The sequence below is a fragment of the Notolabrus celidotus genome, chromosome 21 (assembly GCF_009762535.1).
Source record: "Notolabrus celidotus isolate fNotCel1 chromosome 21, fNotCel1.pri, whole genome shotgun sequence".
Taxonomy (NCBI): Eukaryota; Metazoa; Chordata; class Actinopteri; order Labriformes; family Labridae; genus Notolabrus; species Notolabrus celidotus.
In genome coordinates this window covers 20841691-20863575 of record NC_048292.1, presented here as the reverse complement: position 1 = coordinate 20863575, position 21885 = coordinate 20841691, and the positions used below count along the sequence as shown (strand labels likewise).

Below are 21885 nucleotides of genomic sequence, written 5' to 3'. Positions count from 1 at the left end.
CGTGACCTTGCTCCTGTTGTCTTTTTCCTACATGCACCTCTCCTGCAGGAATTCAGCGAAGTGTCTCCTCTTTTTTTGACCCCGTCACCTCCTCTGTCCTCCTCTCCTCTCTCCTCTCTCCTTCTCTCCTCTCCTCGTTAGTCTCTCATGACTCGCTGTTTGCAGGAAAAGGTCACCACCGTGCCATCGCAATCATGCGCTCATGCAGCATCTGTCCGGGAAGCATCGATTTTCTGCAGCTGATGTTTCCATCAGTCCTGAGCGGTAGAATCCGTCTGCGCATGCGTCCGCAGGCGGGTTCTCCGAGCTGATGAGGCGTTCTGGTACTCCACCAAAGCTCGTACATCTGACACTCATATTGTGATTTAATAATACTCACTTTAACATTACTGGCTGCTGCTTTTACAATCATTATCATCTATACACTGACTTACAGATAATCTTCATAGAATAACTGAAGCTTTCAGTCACATTTAGGAAGTTTACATTTGTGCTTTTCAACATAAAAAGTGCCATTCAGCTTTGTATGTTGTCACTAGAAAATGATATGTGTAGAAGAAGCTTTTAGAAGCTCTTCACTCTTACTGTATTAAATGTGCATGTTTATATCATCATGTCAATATTGTTCTATTATTTTCTGTTTGATCTGCTGAGAAACATCACAAGATTACTATCAAAATCTAATTATGTGGTAAAAAATTATCCTCATTACAAGGTATTTATTGTCTGGTGATGCACACAATTAAAAACAAAGACATATGAAGTAAGGAGATCATTAAAAGGAATTTATACAAATATTTATTTTATAGATTATAGAATAAAAAAGAGGTATAATAGACAAAAAATAGCTATGCAGTTTGGTTGGAAAATCTAAATACTGACTAATGAATAAAGAAAACAAAAGATTGAAAGCTGACAACCAAAGTGGACGCAACATTTCTTCTCATAATACATTTTAATAAATAAAGAATCAATTTTATTCACACTATCTTTTTCATTAGGCTACCAGGAAGAGAATAAGCTGTGATGTAAATAAAGCTCAACTGAATACTGTTAGGTCAATGTTTTGCCCGTCATTAATATTAATGCATCCGTTTATTTGTCTGATATAAAATTTGATGAAATATTTTTTACGGACAATGTAATGTAAAATATGTGTTTCAAATCTCTGTCTTAAGGTGATATATGACTACTATTTTTTTTTCTAAGGATGTTCTCGTAATTAGTCTCAAAATTTCCATATTTGTTGACCTATAAGAAAACATATAAATCAAATAATTTCATAATTTGTTAACAAACGGATTCAACATCAAACACAACAAGCAAAGTCTTGGTTTTTATTTGAAAAGCAAACCAAAAAAAGCAAAAAATGAATTCTCCATTCAGTAGTAAACATGTTTTCCCGACTGCCCCTGAACGCAGCACGGTTCATGCACACCGTCCCCGCAGTCTCCCGCACACAGCCGCTACCTGCCAGGCGGAATGGACGTCTCCCCCTGGACCCCGAGCTTCATCCTCAGCCCAGCGGAGCCGCGGCAGAAGCCAGGCCCGACATGACAGCTCCGGACCGGGACAGGAAAGCTCGCCCGCCGCCGCGGCTCCGCGCCCGGCCGGAGGCGGCGTGGGCTGCGGGGCGCTACGCGGTACTCGTCGCCCTGTGCGCCCTCTGCTACGGAAACTCTCTCCACGGGGAGCTGGTGCACGACGATGTGTGGGCGATCATCAACAACCCGGACGTCCGACTGGGATCCAGCCTCGGAAACATCTTCAGCAACGACTTCTGGGGGAAGAGGATGGCGGACAACACGAGCCACAAGTCCTACAGACCTCTGTGCATCCTCACCTTCAAGTAAGTTCTCTCTCCTGCACAAACCTACACTTTCTGCAACTTTCACCGCACACTCACCGCATGTTATCAACCCCGCATGATAGCTGTGTGAACATGCAATTAAAGCTGACGTCATGCAGCTGTTCCCGCATGGAGAGACTGTTCCTGCAGCTGCAGATAACTTTACAACAAAACAAGAGAGTGATGTCAAAAAACTCCTCCTCAGATCCACTTAGACCGGCTCTTTAATAAATATAAGACCAGAAGAGGAGCAGAGGGTGCAGCTGATGCCCTCAGAGACAGTTTAAGGTTTTATTAAAATATTGACATTAAGAAAACTCTGCTGTCCAGCTGCAGACTGCAGGACTCTGGATCCGGATCATCCTAGTCCTCCTGCTCACAGCTGTGCTCTCGTGCGAGCTGAGGTTTCAGGAATTAAAAGCTAAAAATAAACAAACAGGAGGGTTTATGTGGACTTGTTGCGCAGCTGTGCGGGGCTTTAACTCTCAGGGAGGAGGGCTGGATGAGCTGAAAGTTGAGGATGGGAAAGAGGAGGGCGGGTCTGCTGCTGTCTGAGCCGGAGCAGGGTGGGATGGTGTGATGAGGAGGGAGATAATGTTTCAGGGATTGCATGAGGGGAAAGGAGGAGGAGGGCGACTCACACAGAGACACTAATGAGGGGGGAACATGTTAGCCGGACTGATGCGGAAGTGTACTCAGACAGAGCCTTTGTGGTTCTCATGATATCGAGGATGCAGTTTGAGGATGTGATGCTGCAGGCAGAGAGGTCAGGGCTGAGTTTAAGAGGGTCAGAGATGCTAAACATTAACAGGGGTTATGATTGCATTAACTTCTGATCACCTGAGTTCCCCAGAGACCTCATCAGTCCGACTCCACTGAAGTGTTTCCTGTTAGATCTAAGTATGCCATTACAGTTGTGGGGTCGTTATAATCCAGCGATAGGTTTGTGATGATGACTGTGTTAGTGTTTCATGTCACCTCAGAGTTGCTAATCCAATAACTAAATGACAGATGGGATATTAAGCCTGGGTCTTTGGAAGCCAGATGAATAAAGTCACCTAAAGTTACCTGCAAGCTTGTCCCTGACAATGTAAGACAGAAGTGATCATATTTAAAGATGTTTTTGTTGGACAGCAAATGCAGAGAGAGTCTGGGATGACGTGCACCAAAGTCAAAGCTTGTTTGTTTTGGGAGAAGTAGATGGATGAGTCAGCTCTCTGTCATGGCCCTTCGAATATGCAAACACACACAAGGTGAGCACCATCACCTGCACGCTGAGCTTTGCTGATCTTTAGGGCAGAACAACCTGACTTCCTGTATCCATCAAGAGAGGACTGGTGGAGACGTTTTAATGCTTTCTTCACAGTCTGACCCGCTTCAGTCACCAGATTGGTTTGCTGTGGCGGAGAAGAGACCTCACTGTATAGTTCGACTCTGATTAAAGGAACATTTCGCAGCTCTGTGTGAAGACGCAGCTGAAACACAAAGATGAAGATTTAACTGAGAAGTGTGAGACAACATCTTGGCCCATATGCATGTCCAGCCATTAGCGATGAAAACGGGTCGTTTGTACTCATGGTGAAAAAAAAATTCATTAGCAGTACTCATGAGCCAGGTTAACGCCCCAACAAAGCATTACATTTAATGGTGGTAGACCCCACCATTACAGGTGCTAACGGCAGGATTACCACACCTGTTAGGCTGTTTAAAGGATGGCAGACATCATGCTCATGTGTTCCCGTTCAAGACGAAAGATGCGAAGACAACGGATATTTAGGGATCAAACGAATCCTTTGGAAAACATGACGATGTCGAAATATACAGAAAATTTAGATTAAGGAGACGCAACATAATTCTTAGGTAACCAACCAGCAACACCGTGAAGTGAATACTTCCTAAACAACTCTGTTAACAAGTCCTCATCCTTCAATGGGGGGATAGGTGGTCCTCCATATTGGTGGCTGTGCTTGTTGCGCAAAGCTGCTTTCATGTTGCTTATTTTATTTTTTAGGTCTTCTACTGTGCGCTCAGAAATACCACACGCATTTACCCGGTTCAAGATCTGAAGCCAAACTGACCTTTTCTCCTTGTTTGTTCTCTTTGACGATTGACTTGCTGATAAGAGCTGTTCGTTCATTCTATATTCTTCTAATAAAATGTCCATTTCTTCTTTCGCGGAAAAATCATTTTTTCTTGATCTTCTCTCAGTCACACTGGTACCGCTCGCCATGTTTATTGTTGTTTATGTGTAGTAGGCATGCGCAATTCGTATTTGTTGTATAGGGGTTTTCCAGGAGGTTCCCTGGACAGATGGCGTTTTTCACCAGCCTCGCTTTCATGGCGCAAATTAGTTAATTGGCCAATTATTTGCAGTCGTGCATGCAGCTAATGCTACGGCCAACTGGGCCTTTCCATAATGCTACGTTATGACTAATGGTCCCGTTTGTGTAATGGCTGGATGTGCATTCGGGCCCTGGTCACTTCAGCTGATGATTGTAGCTCTGGATTTTAAGCTGAATTACTGATCACATTTTTAACAGAACTGTTTTTTCTTTCATTTACCTTTGCCTGATGGTTACTTCACTGACCTTACCTTGAACGCATCATTATGTAATGTTGTTATCCTGCTTGGTATAGATATAGCTTTTATCCTGCCGGGACTTGCTGCAGAGTTTGGGTGAAATTATAGTGGCTGCTTTGTGAGGAAGAGGAGGAGGAGGATGATGACTGTCCCAGCAGCAGCAGTATTCCTAACAGGAGAATGTTCTTCATTCTACTTTAATCTGATGCATGGTGCTGATGTCCTTGGCAGTCAGAGGTTGTGATTTCACCCTGGAAATAAATTATTTTGCATTTTGCTTCCTTTCTATCTTCTTATCTCACACTATAGTCCATCCTCGCAGCATCTGAGCCGAAAATCTTCCTCATGTATGTCTTTGCACCAGTGATTTGATTCAAGTGAGTTAAATCAATCTTTATTCAGAAAACGCCAAATCCCAACAAATGTTCTCCTCAGACTCTTTCCAAACAGAGCCGGTCTAGACTGTACTCTATGTTCTATTATTAACAAAGACCCAACATCATGACAGGATAAGATCCAGTCCCATCTTACAGACAGGACTCAGTCTGATCTCATCTTAGTCCACCATGAGCAGAGCGCTTTGCAGCATTTAGCAAGTTACAGCGGCAAGGACAAACTTCCTTTAACAGGCAGAAACCTCCAGCAGGACCAGACTCATGTGAGACACACATCTGCTGAGACCGTGTTGGAGAGAGGGATAGAGGGAGATGAAGAGAAAGAGAGATGATAGTGGTGAGATGGATAGTAGTAGTTGTAGCAGCTGGAGTCTGGCACGTCCACAGCAGCAGAGATCCAGAAGAACCTACAAGACAAGGGAGCTCAGGGACTCCAGAAAGGTCTATAGTTAGGGACTTTAATGGGACTGGAAGAGTTAAAGTGAGAGACAGGCAGACAGAGGAGAGAGAGGGAAAGACAGGATCCCAATGTGTCAGTCTAAGCCTATAGCAGCATAACTCAGAGCTGGTCCAAGCCTTAGCCAGCTCTCACTATAAGCTTTATCAAAAAGGAAAGTTTGAAACCTACTCTTAAAAGTAGAGAGGGTGTCTGCCTCCTGGACCCTGACTGGTAGATGATTCCCAAGGAGAGGGGCCTGATAACTGAAGGCTCAACCTCCCATACCACTTTTAGAGACTTTAGGTACGATGAGCAGGCCTGCATGTTGGGAGCGTAGTGTTCTAGAGGGGTAATAGAGCTCTCTCTTCCCGGGTCTAGTCAATACTTGAGCTGCAGCATTTTGGACCAGCTGAAGAGTCTTAAGAGACTTGTTAGGCAGACCCTGCTCGAGATATAATGTTACATAACTCGTTCTGGCCTCTTTTAGGTTCAAATACTCACTGCAAAATGTCAAATAAGCAAGTTTAGTTCTTCAGTGAATCAAATATGACCATTGTCTGTTCAGGTTCTGTGTTTAATGGAAGTATTTTAAAGTAGCTCCACTTCAGACTCATGCTTCATTATAAACATTCTCCTGCTGTTCTGCTGTAATGACTTTAAATCTGTTAGAACAAGCGATTAATTAAAAGGTCAGGGAGTCAGTGTTCAGTCTGGCGGAGGTGAGGTGGAGCGGACACGCAGCGTGCTCGAGGGCACGTCGGCGGCAGACTGAATCTTTGCTAACGAGGAAGTTTGAAACCGAGTCTGTGCGACCTTTCTGCCTTTATTGGACCATGAGAGCAGGTGAATCAGAGCAGGCGGCCCGCTGCAGAGTGCTGAGACAGTGTAGACAGTCATTGATGGTGATAATTCGTTCACAGATCAAGCACGGAGCGGTCAGTGAATGCAACAGCAGAGAGGAGCTCAAGGAATCGGACATCACAGGACTGCTGACACAAGCTGAGGCTGCAGCTTTCACACACACGCTAATGAGGTCTCACCAAGGCCGTGTGCTGAATGCAATTAAGACTGTGCGTTTAATTAATCTGAGTGTTAGATTTTTAAACAGATTACGTCTTGAAGAAGAAATATTACGACACGAGAAGCCCCATTAAAAACCCAACATGTCATTTCAACACAGAAGGACTGAAAAAGCAGTGTTACTGTGTTATTAGGTGTTATTAGTAAGGGATGTTCTTGTGGGATGCTTCAGATCGGTTAAATGAAAAATGTATATCAGTACCCTTTCTTAAACAGAAGGGGGCGCAGTCTGCCTCTGACTTCTCTTGCTTGACGTCATAATGTGTCCTCCATCTGTAGCTGAGATAGAGGCGCACAGACATGGAGGCAGCAGGTGAAGATTTTGCTGGCTGGGGTTGCAGCCAGTGTTTCCTACACAGAGGCGATACCTGGTCGGCCATTTTTCTTTTTTACACGTATATTATCGCCAATTACTATTAATAAATGCTGAACTCAACAAAGCTTCAGTCGAGTTATTGTGAGGTAAAGAGCCGGGCCTTTAATTTCCTCGCTAACAGCTACAGTGTTCCCGCCTGTCAATCAAGTCAGCCACGCCCGTATTTGGGCAAAACTCATTATCTTGATATCTTCAAAAATAATGAGTTATAATAAATTCCCCCCCTACAGTGTGTGCTGATAGAGAAATGAGCTATTCAGACCTAAACTGTTTTTTTAACCAGGCTGTAAACATGTTTTTTTCTGCTGTAAAGATCGGCTCTTTGAATGGGTGTGTATGAAACTTCCTGGCCTTTCGAGCCAGCCTCTAGTTGACGCTCGAGGAACTGCAGTTTTTAGTACTTATGCATTGGCTTCATATTTCAAGACAGGAGATTGTTGCTTGGTTCCCACACCAAGCACTAATCTCCAATGTTGTAAGATTTCAGGCCCACTGTACGGGGCGTGAAATCTTTTATAGCTCATTGTTTTTAAGACACTAAAGTTACAAGTTTTGCGTTGTAAGTCGTAATTAATGGTGTGGTTGACTCCACTTCCCCGCCACTCGAAAGTTTAGTTGGGTCAACATTTCCAATATGGCGAATTTCATCATTTGGCTTCAAAAAGTAAGAGCTTTTGAAAAGTCTTCTAACGTTTCTACTGTTGATCGTTCTGTCAGCTGTTTTTATTCACTCCTGCAACTTTACCAACAACAGGAGGAACCTTTTGCGTCCTTTCAAAGTAAAAGCACATTTGTCATCAGTTATTATGAAGTATAGTATCCTGCGTATAAGGCAGTAAAAAGACGAACTAAAAGCGTCACAGTTTTACGAGACGATCTGTAAAACCTGAGCATAAATAGTGTAACTTAGAGAGAGAGAGTCGAATGTGTCGTTAAGCGGTTTGTCTTTATCTTTGTTTTATATTCAGAGCAGATATTCACTTTGTTCTTCTTAACTCTCTGTAAGGAACACACTTCTCTAAAAAGCTCTCTATGGAGGGGAAACCTTCGAGGAGTGTGCTGGAATGTGATTGGCTACTGCGTTGACGGACCAAATGAGTCCCCGGGCGATGCTCTGTCAGCAAACTCTGCACTTAAGCTAACTGAAATCCTGAGTCATTTAGTCTGGTGTGTGTCAGTGCGTGTGTGTGTGCATGTGTGTGCGTGTGTGTCCGTGTGTGTGGTCAGGTTGCAGGATGCTGTTTTTGTAGGATGATGCTCCATCTAATCACTCGACAGCGTTACAGCCTCTCAAACATCTGCTTGACAACCCCCCTCCCCCACCCGTGTTATGGTTGTTGGAGAAGATATCGATGCCTTAATGCTCCTCCTGAGAGCGGGCAGCTCACGGCTCTGCAGGAGCATCTGCTCTCTAAAATCTCACACACACACACACACACACACACACACACACACACACACACACACACACACACACACACACACACACACACACACACACACGCACTCAGGGCTTAATGATACTGGAGAGAGCAGAACCACAGAGACAATGGAGGGAAGGTGATCTTTCAGGACTGACAGGTGTTGCCTTATTGCTCACTCAGGGCAGGGGTCGTGGGGGGGTTTCAGGGCAACCTCTGCACATCATCTTCATCAGCTTGTCATGTGAAGGACGCCGGGTCGCATGAAGTGAACGTGTGTTTCTGTGCTGAGAGATAGCCTTTAGCTCACTGCTCGACCCTCAGCTGCTGCAGCTGCTGATTGAAAGTGGAGCTGAGACGAAGGAGGTTGATTCTGCCTGAAGAGGAGCGATGACTGAAGAGTGCTACACTCAGGAAATGTCCTTCTGGAGAAATGTAGCTCCCTTTATCTATTTTAGACTTCAGCAAATGTGTGAGAAGGTTCATAGAACAGATTCACTTACTAGAGATGCTCTGATAATATTTTGGTCTTAACTGATCTTACCTTTAACCGAGCACGCACACTTTGGTGGTTTAATGTCGCCGATATTATACAGATGCAATTTCTGATTTCAGAAGGATTCAGGTTCGATCCCAGCTCCTGCAATCACACGCCAAAGTGTCTTTGAGCAAGATACCGACCCCTAGAATGCATGTGTGTGTGCAGTATAGCGTCCAGGTGTTGTTTACCTCAGTGCAGCTACAGGAGAGTCTCCGGTGTGTGTTTCTGCAGAGTGTGTGTTCTCTGTGTTATCTCTCTTCAGCAGCTTGTGGTTTGAAGATGAATGTCTATCTGTTTTAATGCTTTTCCGTACGCTCAAACATAAAAATGTTGACGTTGTTGACAACAAACATGGTACAATGTCAACAGACCATCTTGTGCTGCACCTGCTGCACCCTCTGCTTGACAAACCTTGCACTCCTTTTTAGAATCAGCTATGTTTTCCTTTAGTTTTACGATAGGTGGGACGTCGCCGTCTCTCTCCATCACATTCATGTCTCTTCAGTTGTTTTAAAACCTTTGTGAGTTTTGGTGTTCTGTCTGCAGCAGCTGTCTCAGCGCGATGTGTGAGGTTCTGGATGTCGTTGGCTCACTTTCACAGGTTGGAGTCTGATCAGTAGACCTGCAGCTGAGAGCGGCTCTTTGAACAACTTCATTATTTCAGACTTCAGCTCAGCACAGATGCAGACGGCGCTTACGCCTCTTTCATGTATCAGGGGTCTGTGTACCTGGAGGAATTCAAACATCTGGCACAGAGAGGAAACTGTGGGATTCCAATTTAACAGGTGTTTTCCTGGAAATCTGCAGCAGGTGCAAGTTTCCCAGTTTTGCACAAGTTAGAACTTAGACAGTGGGGCTTAGTCTGCAGTTAGTGCAAGGTGAAAACTGCTTTTCGTCTAAGTCATGCCCTTCATGAGTCTCACATGAAGCCCTCTCAGCTTTGAATGCTGACTCTGTTGTACTTTGAGTCTGAGTAGTATTGACCAGTCTGTATAGAGAGCAAAAGCAGGAAGAACACAATCCCGGCTCCCATGGTTGTTAATGTGAGGAGGATTTATTTCTCTCAATAAACAGATATCTGCGTGAAGAGCAGCTAACAATCTGTTCTTGATCAAACATTTACACTGAGACACAAATCTGCTTGACAATGTGTCACTAAAGACAATCAGTGTTTAGATTTCCTGACTTCCTGGAGCGCAGCATCAGAAATGATGGATCCCACCTCCATTCAACAAACAAACATTGTAAAAGTAGTTTTCTTCTCCTCTTGAGGACAGACCTGACAAAGTTTTTTACTTTCAGCTGCAACTAACCTGTAATTACAGATTCTGATTCAGAAGCATGTTGAATCTGGATCTCACTGTCTGGATTTTAGTCTGAGAAGAGTTCTGGTCTCTGTCTGTAGTCTGAATAGTATCCACCAATCAGGTTTCAGCAGGAGAAAAAGTCTGTATGGAGAGCAACAGCAGGTGTTCTAGAATTCTGAGAACAAATGGAACATTCCGTGAAGAAGGTCAGAGCTAAAAAATACATCAGTGTCTCTAATCCTCTTTCATAGACCTCCATTCAACAAACACCTGACAAAGCTTGAATTTGACTTTTGACTAATCTGCATCATGATGTTGTTATTTCAGCAAACTTAAGACCCGTTAATTACAAGAACATCAGTTTCTGTTTCAGGTTCATACCGCTGAAGGAAGCCAGAGTGAAGCCTCTGTGGAACATACTGTTTACAGTGAAACTGAGACTCAGTGAACAGATGAACAGGCACTCTTCTGGGGGATTTAATGAACCAGGAAATGACAGAGTTTATTTTGTAGATGCATCTGGAGGGGAGAATTTTGCTTCACTTCATGGCTGAACAACATTTCAAACATTGAAGCTCTTTCTTCTCAGTTGAACTTGTGCTCTGTTTTAATGAATCATGTGCCGTTAGCTGAGCTGCCTAATCAGGACCTTTTTATGCATGCAGAAGAACAGATGGGTGCGCTCCCCCAACACCTGTAGCCTGGGGATCACCTCCATGTGCATTTGTCTGCTCTACACAAGGCCAGGAACACACCCCGCATACACAAACATGCACCAGAAAACTGTGGAAGCCTACAGGGAACAAGTCCAGCACCATCTTTCTGCACCGGTAAACACTGCAGGGCTTTTTTTTTGATGAAATCAAGGTGAAGGACACAGAAACAAAGTAGCCTGAAGGAACGGTTTTCTAGCCGAGCAGTTATTGTTGTTAGGAAACAAGAGAGAAACAGAGAGATAACAAGAGGCTGTGAGATTAAAATAGAAACATGAGGACAGATGACGGGGAAGGTAGAAGTGTTGACGGATGCTCTCCTGGAAAAAGAGGAGAGGAGGACACAGGAGATAACAGAAGGAGACAGGAGCAGGAGATGAAGAGTGAAGAATCAGAGGTGACAGGGTAAGAGAAAGTGATGGATGGCGCCGCAGAATGCTGACTCATCGAGATTTATCATTTTTTTCAGGATAGAGAAGTTTGATCCTGAAGTTCAAGGATCGTGTCAGGGACACGCTGTTGCTTTGGCAGCAGTTTAATCATTTCCTATCCAAATCTGGATTTCCGAACGAGCTCCATTCACAGCCGAGCCGTTTCCTCCCTGCAGCGTTTCATTCAGCCTCTTTCACTTTGCACGCATTCGGAAAGGGAAATTACCGTGGCTGTTAACTGCTGATGCAACGCTCCCCAGAATAATTAACGGCCTATTTTTAGTACTCTCACAACCTTCCTTTGGGTCACGCTCCTGTCTGGAGCAGAGGAGGAGGCGTCAGGTGAGAGGACAGGAAGTTGGTGTGCTGCTGCTGAGTGGTCACTAACCAGCAGATAGACGCAGAGCTCCATTATCTTCCCTTCACCTCGCCCTGAAGCTTCGCGTCAGGGTCTTGTCTCACAATGTCAGGATTCTATTTCCCACAACTACCTGCTAACCATACGTTAACCCGCTTATTACCCGCTAACGCTAACCGTTGAAAATAAACGAGGCAAATGTCACAACTTTGAACCCTGCTGCTATCATCACCACCGCTCATGGGTTAAGTTTCTTTGTAGAGATCGCTAACATAAAGTTTCTCTCACCTGCTCCGCTCGTTGATCATATTGATGGACAGGATCCAATATGAAAATGTCCGTAGCCTGACGATTTAGCATGCTAACGAAACTAGTGTTTTAGCCACATTGTTTTGATGCTAACGGAAGCGACCTTACGGTCTGTGGTGTCAACAAGCAGAAGCTAAATGTGTCTGAACTCTTTTCTGTGGATTGATTTCACATGGCGTGTGATCAGTTTGTCCCTGGTGTTGCTCATGTTAGTGAAAGTTAATAACTGTCGTCAAGGGGTTTTGACCAATCAGAATCAAGCATCTTACACATCCAGAAGATCAGGGAAAGAGTCAGTTATAAATGCTTTATAACCGATTTTCACCTGTGTCATAGATTTCACAGCTACTCTTTGACTCTTAAAAACCATCTTGCTCTGCATCTTGATGACTTTAAATTAAGTTGTTCCTGATTTAAACCTCCTCATTCACCAACAGTTCAGCTTCAGTATAAGTCAGGAGTCACTGTTTTGCCATTGCTCCTGCAGGGACCTCGGTGCATTCAAGGCAGGTCTTTGGTTTTGTCATCCCAGCACAGAGAATTCATAGAAACCGTTCATTATTCCTGACCTGTCCCTGACTCGAAGTGATCCTCGCTGATATTCTGAAAAACGTCTTTCAGGTTTTCTTCTGTACGAGCTGTCACACTCTGATCCTCTGGCTGCTTGAGCTGAAATGTTGAAAACACAACAGAGACTGTTCCTCTGTGGGTTTTTCAAACATGTTCCTGTTGTGGGATTCTGACTGGATTCAGTGTTTCCCCAAATACCAATCAAGTCATCTTTGTCCTACTTCCCATTGCTCTGTTTCTTTTTCTTCCTCTCTGCGGCTGGCTCAGACTTTCATGGAGCCGAAATGTTGACAACTAAAGACCGACACGGAGACGTTTTTGTGTGACTGCTTGTTACGTGTTGTCCTTGGGAACACTGACCTAAAACAAATTACTGACGGGGCTGACACTGAGTTTCATTAAAGACCTTAAAGTTGTATCTTTCATTTTAACTTGGAAGTGGGATGGTAGCTTCTACCGTTGGAACACTATAGGCGTTTTATGCCCGGAGGAACTTTACCCCTGAATTACGTGCATTTCGACCAGAGGAAACTGGGTCTAAATTTAGTTCAGGGTTGGTAATCTTCCCCCTAAAAAGCCCCTGCTAGGGAGGAAGTACTTTTGTCTCCATACATCACTGGCCTGATTTGCACATCTACCCAAGACTTCAGCCAGCGGTCGAAACACAGGCAACAATGGGGGAACAGGAACCTTTTAGTTCAGGGTAAAGTAGTTCTGGGGGCTAAAAGACTCCGGAACTCTTGGTCGAAATGCACCTTATGATGGAAAATAGTAGAGCTTTTGGAACCACCTTCTCTACGCCTCCTTTGCAGACATCTTTTAAAAGCTGCTGTGAGGCCGGGCCCACAACATTTCACTGTCATCCCCATTTGTATTTCAAAGACTCACGACGCAGTCTTAAACTCTGAGTAGCAGAGTCTGTTTTCTTCAGTTTGGTCGACGTCTCTTTAAGCCTCCCCTCTGTTGTCCTCTCTTCTTCTGTTTCCTTTGTTCTCTGCAAACATTAACCACCAATCTGAAGTTTTACGCTCTTTCATAAATCAAACAACAAAAAAACATCCTCTGTGTTGTTTACAGATTCAGAATTCTGTGTTTTTGCCCCTTTGTCGACAGGCAGAGCGAAATGTCCTTGCTCGTGGGCGTATTGGAGGTGGTTCTGGGGCTATAACGTTACAAATATCACGTCAAATTGATCCATTTCTGTGTCTACATGTTATGAACTTTACTTTTGTTGCCATTCAGCTTGCGTAGAGAAGAATTTTATCAAGTATAATTGACGTTCTCTTTTAAAGCTCCTATGAGAGACTTTTGCGCCCCCTGTGGACAAAGTCATACATATTATATCTTTGCTGGTTTTGTCCTCTTCCTGTTTAAGAGGTGCTTTCATCTTTAACAGTCCAACATATCACGCTGTGGGAAAGCAACAAAAGAGCACCAACCCCCTTGCAGAGTTTTCAGTTGTTAGAAATGACATTACAGAAACTGTCATAATTTTTGCTGATGATCTCGTTTGCCCGTGTAGGTCATAAAAAGGCACCACTGTTAACTGGAATAAATCAGTCTGCAGATCATCCAAGGTAGAAGCCATGATGTTTATTATCATGATGCAGGCTCAGGCTCATTGGTATTCATGTTTGGAGCACCGGTGTTATAGGCCCATCACACGGAGGTCACAGATTAGTCCATACATGTGTCCGTCAGCAGCCATGCTCCCGTCAAAACGTCCTTCAGCAGGACGCCGAGCCTCGCCCTCATCCTCATTGTGAGTCTCCGAGGATACGAGCTAAACGCCTCCAATGACACATTTAAATTCTACTGAAGCCTTCACTTTGAGGATGGGTCGGGACCCCGCCGGGCCCTCGGGGGAATCCACATCAGAGACGAGGTTGGATCGGTATCAGCGGGGGTCAGGGGGAGATAATGGGGAGAGATAAGGCTCTCGAGGAGGTTTTATCGGTCGCTCTCATTGAATTCTGTATGAATGACGGACAGACGGAGGAGGCCAGAGTGTCCTCCGTCAATTAATGGAGGGCTCACGGAGGACCCCATTAGAGCTAATTACAGTCAGAGATAAGGAGGTCAGATGTGAGGCCCTGATCTGTTCAGCTCCGACTCGTTGGTTTTGTTCTGCAGAGCAGAGAGAAAAGTTTGAGAGAGAGAGACTTTCGTGGACATGAACATTAACCCTTTAATTTACAGCCCTTTTTATTTATATTCAAACCTGGGCCCTACTCTTTATTTATTAAAGGTCTGAATGACGAGTAAGGTGATGGCCTTAAAATAGTTTGTAACGGCTGTAACATGGTCCTCAAAGAAAAAGTGCTTGGATTGTTGTGGTCTCTAGTAGTCTGCTGTTTGGTTTGGAGCAGGCGGTGTATGTGCGTTGGGTTTATCAAGGCTCTGTTACTGCTTTTGTGAGCTGCAAAATCAAAACAATAAGCTGAAAGATGATAAAAAACAGAGTTTTGCAGTAGACAAATGAAGAGTTTTTTGTTTCTTATCCAATATCTGCACATCTGCCGCTGTCGTAGGAGACAAAAATGTGCACAAGTTTTACATATTTTTTAATCTAAAACATAAAACACAAGGCAGAAAGTCTTTTGAATCAAAGAAGACCCACTAAAAGATCTTGTTTTTGTCCTTGACAGGCTCAGGTTGTTATTCTAGCTTCAAGTGGTTCAAGACGAGGATGTCAACAGATTGCTGCTTCATTTTTTAAGTTTATGTCAGTTTGAGTTACACAACTGGCGTGTTTGATCCACAGTTACTGTTTTAAACAGCAAAGTCAAACACTAACAAACCAGCAAAGAAGTGATGGACTATCAACTCCTTAAAGGTCGATTCAGTGTTTTTTGAACATGGAGACTGTTGGCTATGAGAAAGTTGGATTGAAAAATTAGACCAATATGTGCATCACTGTTTAAACTGATCAATATTAAAATTCTTCATAGCTTAAGCTTGTGTTCTCTTTGAACTAGCAAGAGGCAAAGAGGTGAAGTTAAGGTGGGCCTTTAGCCTCTTTACTAACAGCTACAGTGTGCCCGCCTGTCAGTCAGGTCGGCTGTGTGCCTAAATATGCAAAACATGTAACCATAATATCTCAAAAACGAACAAGATAAAAATAAGTTAAACCCCCTTACAGTGTGTGCTGATAGAGAGATGAGCTATTCAGACGTAAAACATTTTTCAACCAGGCTGTAAACATATTTTTTCTGCTGTAAAGATTGTCTTCTTTGAATGGGTGTGTATGTGGCTTTGAGGGCTTTTGGGACCAACCTCTCGTGGACACCTGAGGAACTGCAGTTTTGGGGACTTCTGTCCTCAAGACTAGAAGTTGCTGCTTGCTTTTAATTTAAGTTCTCAACTCAACTCAACTTTATTTATGTAGCACCTTTCATATAAAAAAAACATGCACCCCAAAGTGCTTCATAAAATAACAGAGAGACAGAAAACAGCAGTAATGGTAAAATTATAAAAGGCATGTTTAGAAATGAAATACTTAAAAATAGAGTAAAATCAATACAGTTATATTAATAAGATAAGTTGGAGTGGAAGGAAAAGTTAAAAATAAAGTAGCATTAACAAGATCAGATGAATACAAGAGATAAATAGATAAATAAATAATTAAATAAGACAAATAAATGTTAAAGCAATGATTATAATAATAAGTAAAAACTAAAATTGCATTAAGAAACTTAACAGCTACAGCATAGAGATTACAGAATCTAAATCAGATTTTAGATTTATGAAGCGTTTAAAAATCAAGATGTTCAAATTACTTTAGAGATATTTATAAATATTAAGTCATGGTTCTACATGTTAATATTTAAATCAGTATAATTTCTGTTAATTTAGCAAAATGTTCCCTATTTAATATTATTAATTGGTTATTGGTTAAGTCCAATTTTAATTTCAAACACCTTTGTTAATCCCTTGAGGGGCAATTTTAATGGATCAGCTTGTACATTAAAAAACACGAGAACTAAAACACATTGACACACAGCTAAAATATGAAGTAAACAAACACAAGCTGCTCCCAGGTGAGAGATACCAATCAGTTAATTGATTAATAATACCATACAGCTCAGGTTGTTCAGACGCGAGAGAGAGAACTCCAAGAAATGACATCAAATAACTGGGGAACCATTTCTATTCTCTGCACAGACGTCACTGTCTGCACGCTGCAAAGAGAAAACCACAGGCACACAAAAAGTCAGGTCATATTTATTTATAGAGCACATTTAAAAACAACTCACACTGACCAAAAAAGTGTACGACCAAAAGAGCATCCACATGAAATACGAATCTGCGAGACGGATCAAAGTGTGAAAGTATCGCACATTAAAAACACTCACTGATCAGTATTTGATACATGGAGGAATGTTCATGTTATAGAATAAAGTCTTCAGCGTGTAATGCTCCCCTCTGCCTGGGTTCCCGTTCTCATGCAGTTTGTATTCTGCGGGGCGGAGGGGGAATTGTCACAGAGTAATAGCAATTATGATAAACTGGGTGAAAATTGCACGTCTCACTGTTGCTCGTCGCTGAGGGATTAGCTGCTGTAGCAGGATCTGAAGCAGGGTTTGATTTGCTGTTGAGAATCCATCATTCTCTCTCTCTGAGCAATCAGGCGCTTTTCATTTGTGATTCACGGGACGCCAAGAAATGGATTTAAGATTCTGAGCAGGATTACAAGACAATCGCTTCATCCAGGAAATGTAAAAGGTAATTTGCTTTAAAGATTCAGTAAATCCACAGCTGAGTGATTTCTCTTGGATTACGTCAAGGTTTTTTTTTGTCTCTTTTGGTGTTATTTATTGTAACATGAATGACACTCACTGACTGTTCTTATGTCAGTGATGTGGTCTACAGTTTAGGTCATGAACCGTCTCGTCCTTCGAGGCCTCACTCAGAAGGTTCCTCCTCAAACTTGCAGCATAATGGTTTATTTATAAAAAGATATCTGTGGTCGTAGCTTCTGTTGTCTCAGTCGAGTTTGAAGCTCTGGTCTTGTCCCGCGGTCTTGACCTCTCCCCTCTCTCTGTTTCTGTTTCTCTCCTTCAGGTTGAACATCCTGCTGGGCGGCATGACTCCCCTCTTCTTCCACCTCGTCAACGTGTGTCTGCACTGTGCCGTCACCTGCCTGCTCATGCACACTTGCGAACGCTGTACCTTCGAAGACTCTCGCCTGGCCTTCGTCACGGCGCTCTTCTTCGCCGTGCACCCCGTCCACACGGAGGCGGTGAGTACATTGCACACACTCTTTAAAACTGAGGTGACTAACATTTCCTGAGTACAAACAGAAGCTCTGACCTTTCACAAAGTGTGTCATTACTCTGGAACAGCTAAAGTAAGAGCACTGACCTTTACCTCCACGCCGCCATGTCGAGGAAAACAATAAGTCTGAACAACAACAAGCAGGATGGCACGCCAAAAGCTGCTCCACACACCAGGTTTACCTTTCACCTCAGCTCCAGTCCAACAAACACTCCTTATGTAATCATATTTATGTGTTGTCATTAGGTCGGTGATTATCCTGCAGCGTACAGGGGTTTCTGATTGTTTGAAATGTGCGCTCATGATGGAGTGAGTTTCCTGAAGTGTGTTTGTGTTTCTCGGTGTTTCCAGAGTCAGGGTCAGGATTCATTCAGAGCCTAAACTCAGACGACATCCCCCTCAGGCTCTGGTGGTTCTGTCCCAGTTTACAGGCTGAGGCCTCGTGTTTGGAAACAAAACCACCTCATACTTATTCAACGCTGCTTTTCTGCATGATGAGGGTGTGCATAACAAAAAACAATGTCGCCGACTTCTTCGAAACTCGTCCTTTAAAGCTGTACCAAACAATCAAATTACAAACGGTGCCAAGGAGCACAAACCTGAAGGTTCAGATCTGATCAGTGTTTCATTTCACCGCCAGTTGGTCTCATTTCGTTCTTGAAGATCTCCATTCTTATGGCCAAATTCCACCAGATCCCTGTCCGGTCGGTCTCCGATCCGTCACAACTCCAGATCTGATAGGTTTCGGTTCTAGTTAATGTTACCCCTTCTTCGACCGAGGCAGTTTCAGGGCCTGTTCGTCATGACATGCCTCTTCCACGGGCTCGAGCGGGCTGAAAAACAAACGGTTGCCGTTTTGGTTCGGGAGTTCAACCAGCTCCGAACCAGCTCGAGCATCAGCCCGGAAATACAACCTGGTTCATGTTGGTTGAAAAGAGGTATGTGTTAACTTCCACTGGATCCACTCCGTTGTGTTCGGGCTGCGTCTCTGATCCAGCAGGTCGGAGTCCTCCAGATCAGATATACAAGACTTCTATTTTTCCCGGATACCGGAGCACGACGCATCAATCTCAACAGAGCAGATGGAGCGGGACAGGAAGTCAGGCACCAAGACAAAATGAAAACATCAAGTTAATTTTCAGAATAAAACACTCTGTGTTTTCACCAGATCATATTTCACTTAACTACAACAACAAACCGTCATGATGAGCAGAGCCAGACCTGGAGTCAACAGGTCAGAGGTTTTCAGAGGACCATAAAGACAACATGGATGAGGAGAGGAGGAGGAGAATCCTTGATTCAGTGATTACCGTGGGAAAAACCTGGTCACATGACTCCAGACGAGGGAGCATGGAGCCGGACTTCAACGGAGCGGATACAGATCTGGTGGAAGTCCAGTTTGAGATAACAGTCCACAAGCTTGCTGAAGAGGATGGAGGCTAAAAGGTTGTTTTCAACACCTCTAGATTTGATGCTGTTCAGAAAACTTGTCGCACTATGACCACTGTACCTGTTTCAACATGATCTCCACATCACAAAATAAACCAGAAGTTCTCACATCTTTTGAATCTGATGAAGTTCAAACAGGAGGGTTTAGTGGAAGTGATTGAACTCTGATCGCAAAGAGAGAGGGAACCTTCACACGGCTGCAGTCAGGGCGACTCTGAGAGGAGGAAAGAATGAAGCATACCTTTCTGTCCCTCTCTCCTTGTCTGAGTCTCTCTCTCTAATTCGGGTCCATTACATAATTGTGCAGGAATCTGCAGCTGCAGCCGGCTCTCTGTACCCAAACCCAGCAGAAGGGGAGAGGAAGTGTAAAAGTACAGCTCGGTTAAACACACCCAAACACACAAACACACACACACTGAGCAAGCGTGACTTTTCGCAGGCAGACTGTCACCCCGGGGACGCTTTGAGGAGAGTAGACTGTCCCCTCGGCTCGGTGTGTCCTGGCCTTCACAGATAGCCCAAACATCCGGAGACAGCTTCACCCTGTGTTTGTGTGTGTGTGTGTGTGTGTGTGTGTGTGTGTGTGTGTGTGTGTGTGTGTGTGTGTGTGTGTGTGTGTGTGTGTGTGTGTGTGTGTGTGTGTGTGTGTGTGTGTGTGTGTGTGTGTGTGTACACAGCACACATATGGCTGATGGGATCCACACATGGGCAGCGTGCTATCAGCAGACACAGGAGGGCGGGGGATGAATAGAGGCTTTCAGCTCTGAAACAGGAGCCTCATTCACTGAGAGTGAACCGACACCGACACAGAAAACAGTGAAGACCGTCTGAACCCGGACTCTACCTGACCCCCGATCAGCTAGTCTAATGTAAGAACATGAAGATGAAGAAGAAGGAGATATTTACTTGAGACACAAACAAACTTGAGGGTCGCTTCTGTGTTTTAAACGCTGAAAATAACAGAAACAATGACACATACTGACATCTGATGACACAAAAACAAACATTTCCTTTAATACTTTATGACTATGAGATCATTGAGAGTGAGCAGGTGTTTATGTTCATTAGAATCCTGACACCTGAGCCCGCTAACTGAAATAAAACCATCCTCCTCCGTCAGAGAAGAACCGCTTGACGGTTTCATGACTGATGGGAGGAGAGAGAGGTGTTCGCTCTGAGCACGCTCTAAATGACGCTAAAGATTTGGCGGGAAACTCCTCCTCCATTCCGTCTTCAAAATACATCTTCAGATTCCTTGTTCAAATGAGTGTGGGTGTGTGTGTACCCCCTCCAATCTCATTCCTTATCACAGCGAGAAAAATGAACTCCATCTGGTCTTAATGAGGAAGGCTGTTTATACTGAGGAACAGTCTGGTATTCATCAGCGTGTGTGTGTGTGTGTGTGTGTGTGTGTGTGTGTGTGTGTGTGTGTGTGTGTGTGTGTGTGTGTGTGTGTGTGTGTGTGTGTGTGTGTGTGTGTGTGTGTGTGTGTGTGTGTGTGTGTGTTGGAGGACGTAGATATTAAAACCGGCAGATTTTGATGTTGACTCTGTTTCGTGGATTCCAAACTGGTTTCTTAAAAAGCTCCTGAATAGAAACTAACCTTGTGTGTGTCTGTGTGTGTGTTTTTTTGTGCGTGTGAGTGTGTGTGTGTGTGTGTGTGTGTTTGTGTGTGTCTGTGTGTGTGTGTGCGTGTGTGTGTCTGTGTGTGTGTGTGTGTGTCTGTGTCTGTGTGTGTGTGCGTGTGTGTGTCTGTGTGTGTGTGTGTGTGTGTCTGTGTGTGTGTGTGTCTGTCTGTGTGTGTACGCTCTGTCAGGTTGAAAGGCATGCTAGGAGATGAGCACAGAACTCTCTCCTCACCGGCCCGGAGACTTTGAGACCTTCTTCCTGACTCCTTCACGCTTCCTGCTCTCACTCCTCTCCTCTCTGTCTCGTCATGTTTCTTCCCTCGCTCCCCCTCTCTTCCTCTCCTCCTCCTCTTCCTCTCTCTCCATCTTTCTCTGCACGGGGCGCCGGGGGAGCGCCCTGGCAGGAGGTCGGTCCTTCTGCAGCCCCTGCCGCTCTGCATTCATCTCTCCCTCGCTTGCTCGCTCCCTTCCCTCCTCTGCTATCCTTTCCTTTCACGGCCCCCCTCAACCATATCTCATGCATTTCTCCGTCTGAGCTGCACTCTTTCTCCAGGCTGCACGCTCCATTCATCCCCCTCTCTCCCCCTGCATTTCAATTTCTCCGTGCTGAACATCTGAGCTGACTGTCACACACCTGTTGAAGCCGGGGAAGAGGAATAATAATCTGCGTTTTTGCATATCTTCCACGACTTGCAAAACCTGAATCATAACCTCCCGGTGTCACGTTGAGGTAAATGTCGCCCTTTGGGAAAACACGGGAAGTAGAGCAGAGGAGGTGAAGGGTAAGAGGAGCGTGAGGGATGGATTTGGCTGACATACAAAAATCTAAAGTCAGGAGTGAATAATTCATCCATGTGACGTCCGATACGAGAGATCCTGCTCTCCTCTTCAAGATACAGATGAAGAGCGGAGGACGGAGAGACGTCAGCAAACGTGTCTCGGGAAAAATGGTCCGTCTCTGATCCGCTGCGGTCCAGCTCTCTTGTTGCAGCCGATGAGTGTTGTGGAAGAGAGAGTATGGAGCCGGACCGCCGGACAGATGGAGTCATGTGGCCGAGGTTTTCCCATGGTAATCACTGAATCCAGGATTCTCCTCCTGCTCTCCTCTTCCATGTTGTCTTTCTTGTCCTCTGTAAACCTCTGACCTGTTGACTCCAGGCC

General features: G+C 44.3%; 1 protein-coding gene across 1 annotated transcript in view; it reads left to right on the top strand.

Annotated features, from left to right (window-relative positions):
• Positions 1 to 1416: 1416 nt before the first annotated feature.
• The window catches only part of tmtc1 (transmembrane O-mannosyltransferase targeting cadherins 1), a 113785-nt gene continuing 93316 nt past the window's right edge, over positions 1417 to 21885 (top strand). The window contains exons 1-2 of the mRNA XM_034673877.1: positions 1417 to 1849; positions 17435 to 17612. Coding sequence (XP_034529768.1) covers positions 1431 to 1849; positions 17435 to 17612 — 597 coding nt within the window. The 5' untranslated portion in view covers positions 1417 to 1430. The remainder of the gene's footprint in view (positions 1850 to 17434; positions 17613 to 21885) is intronic.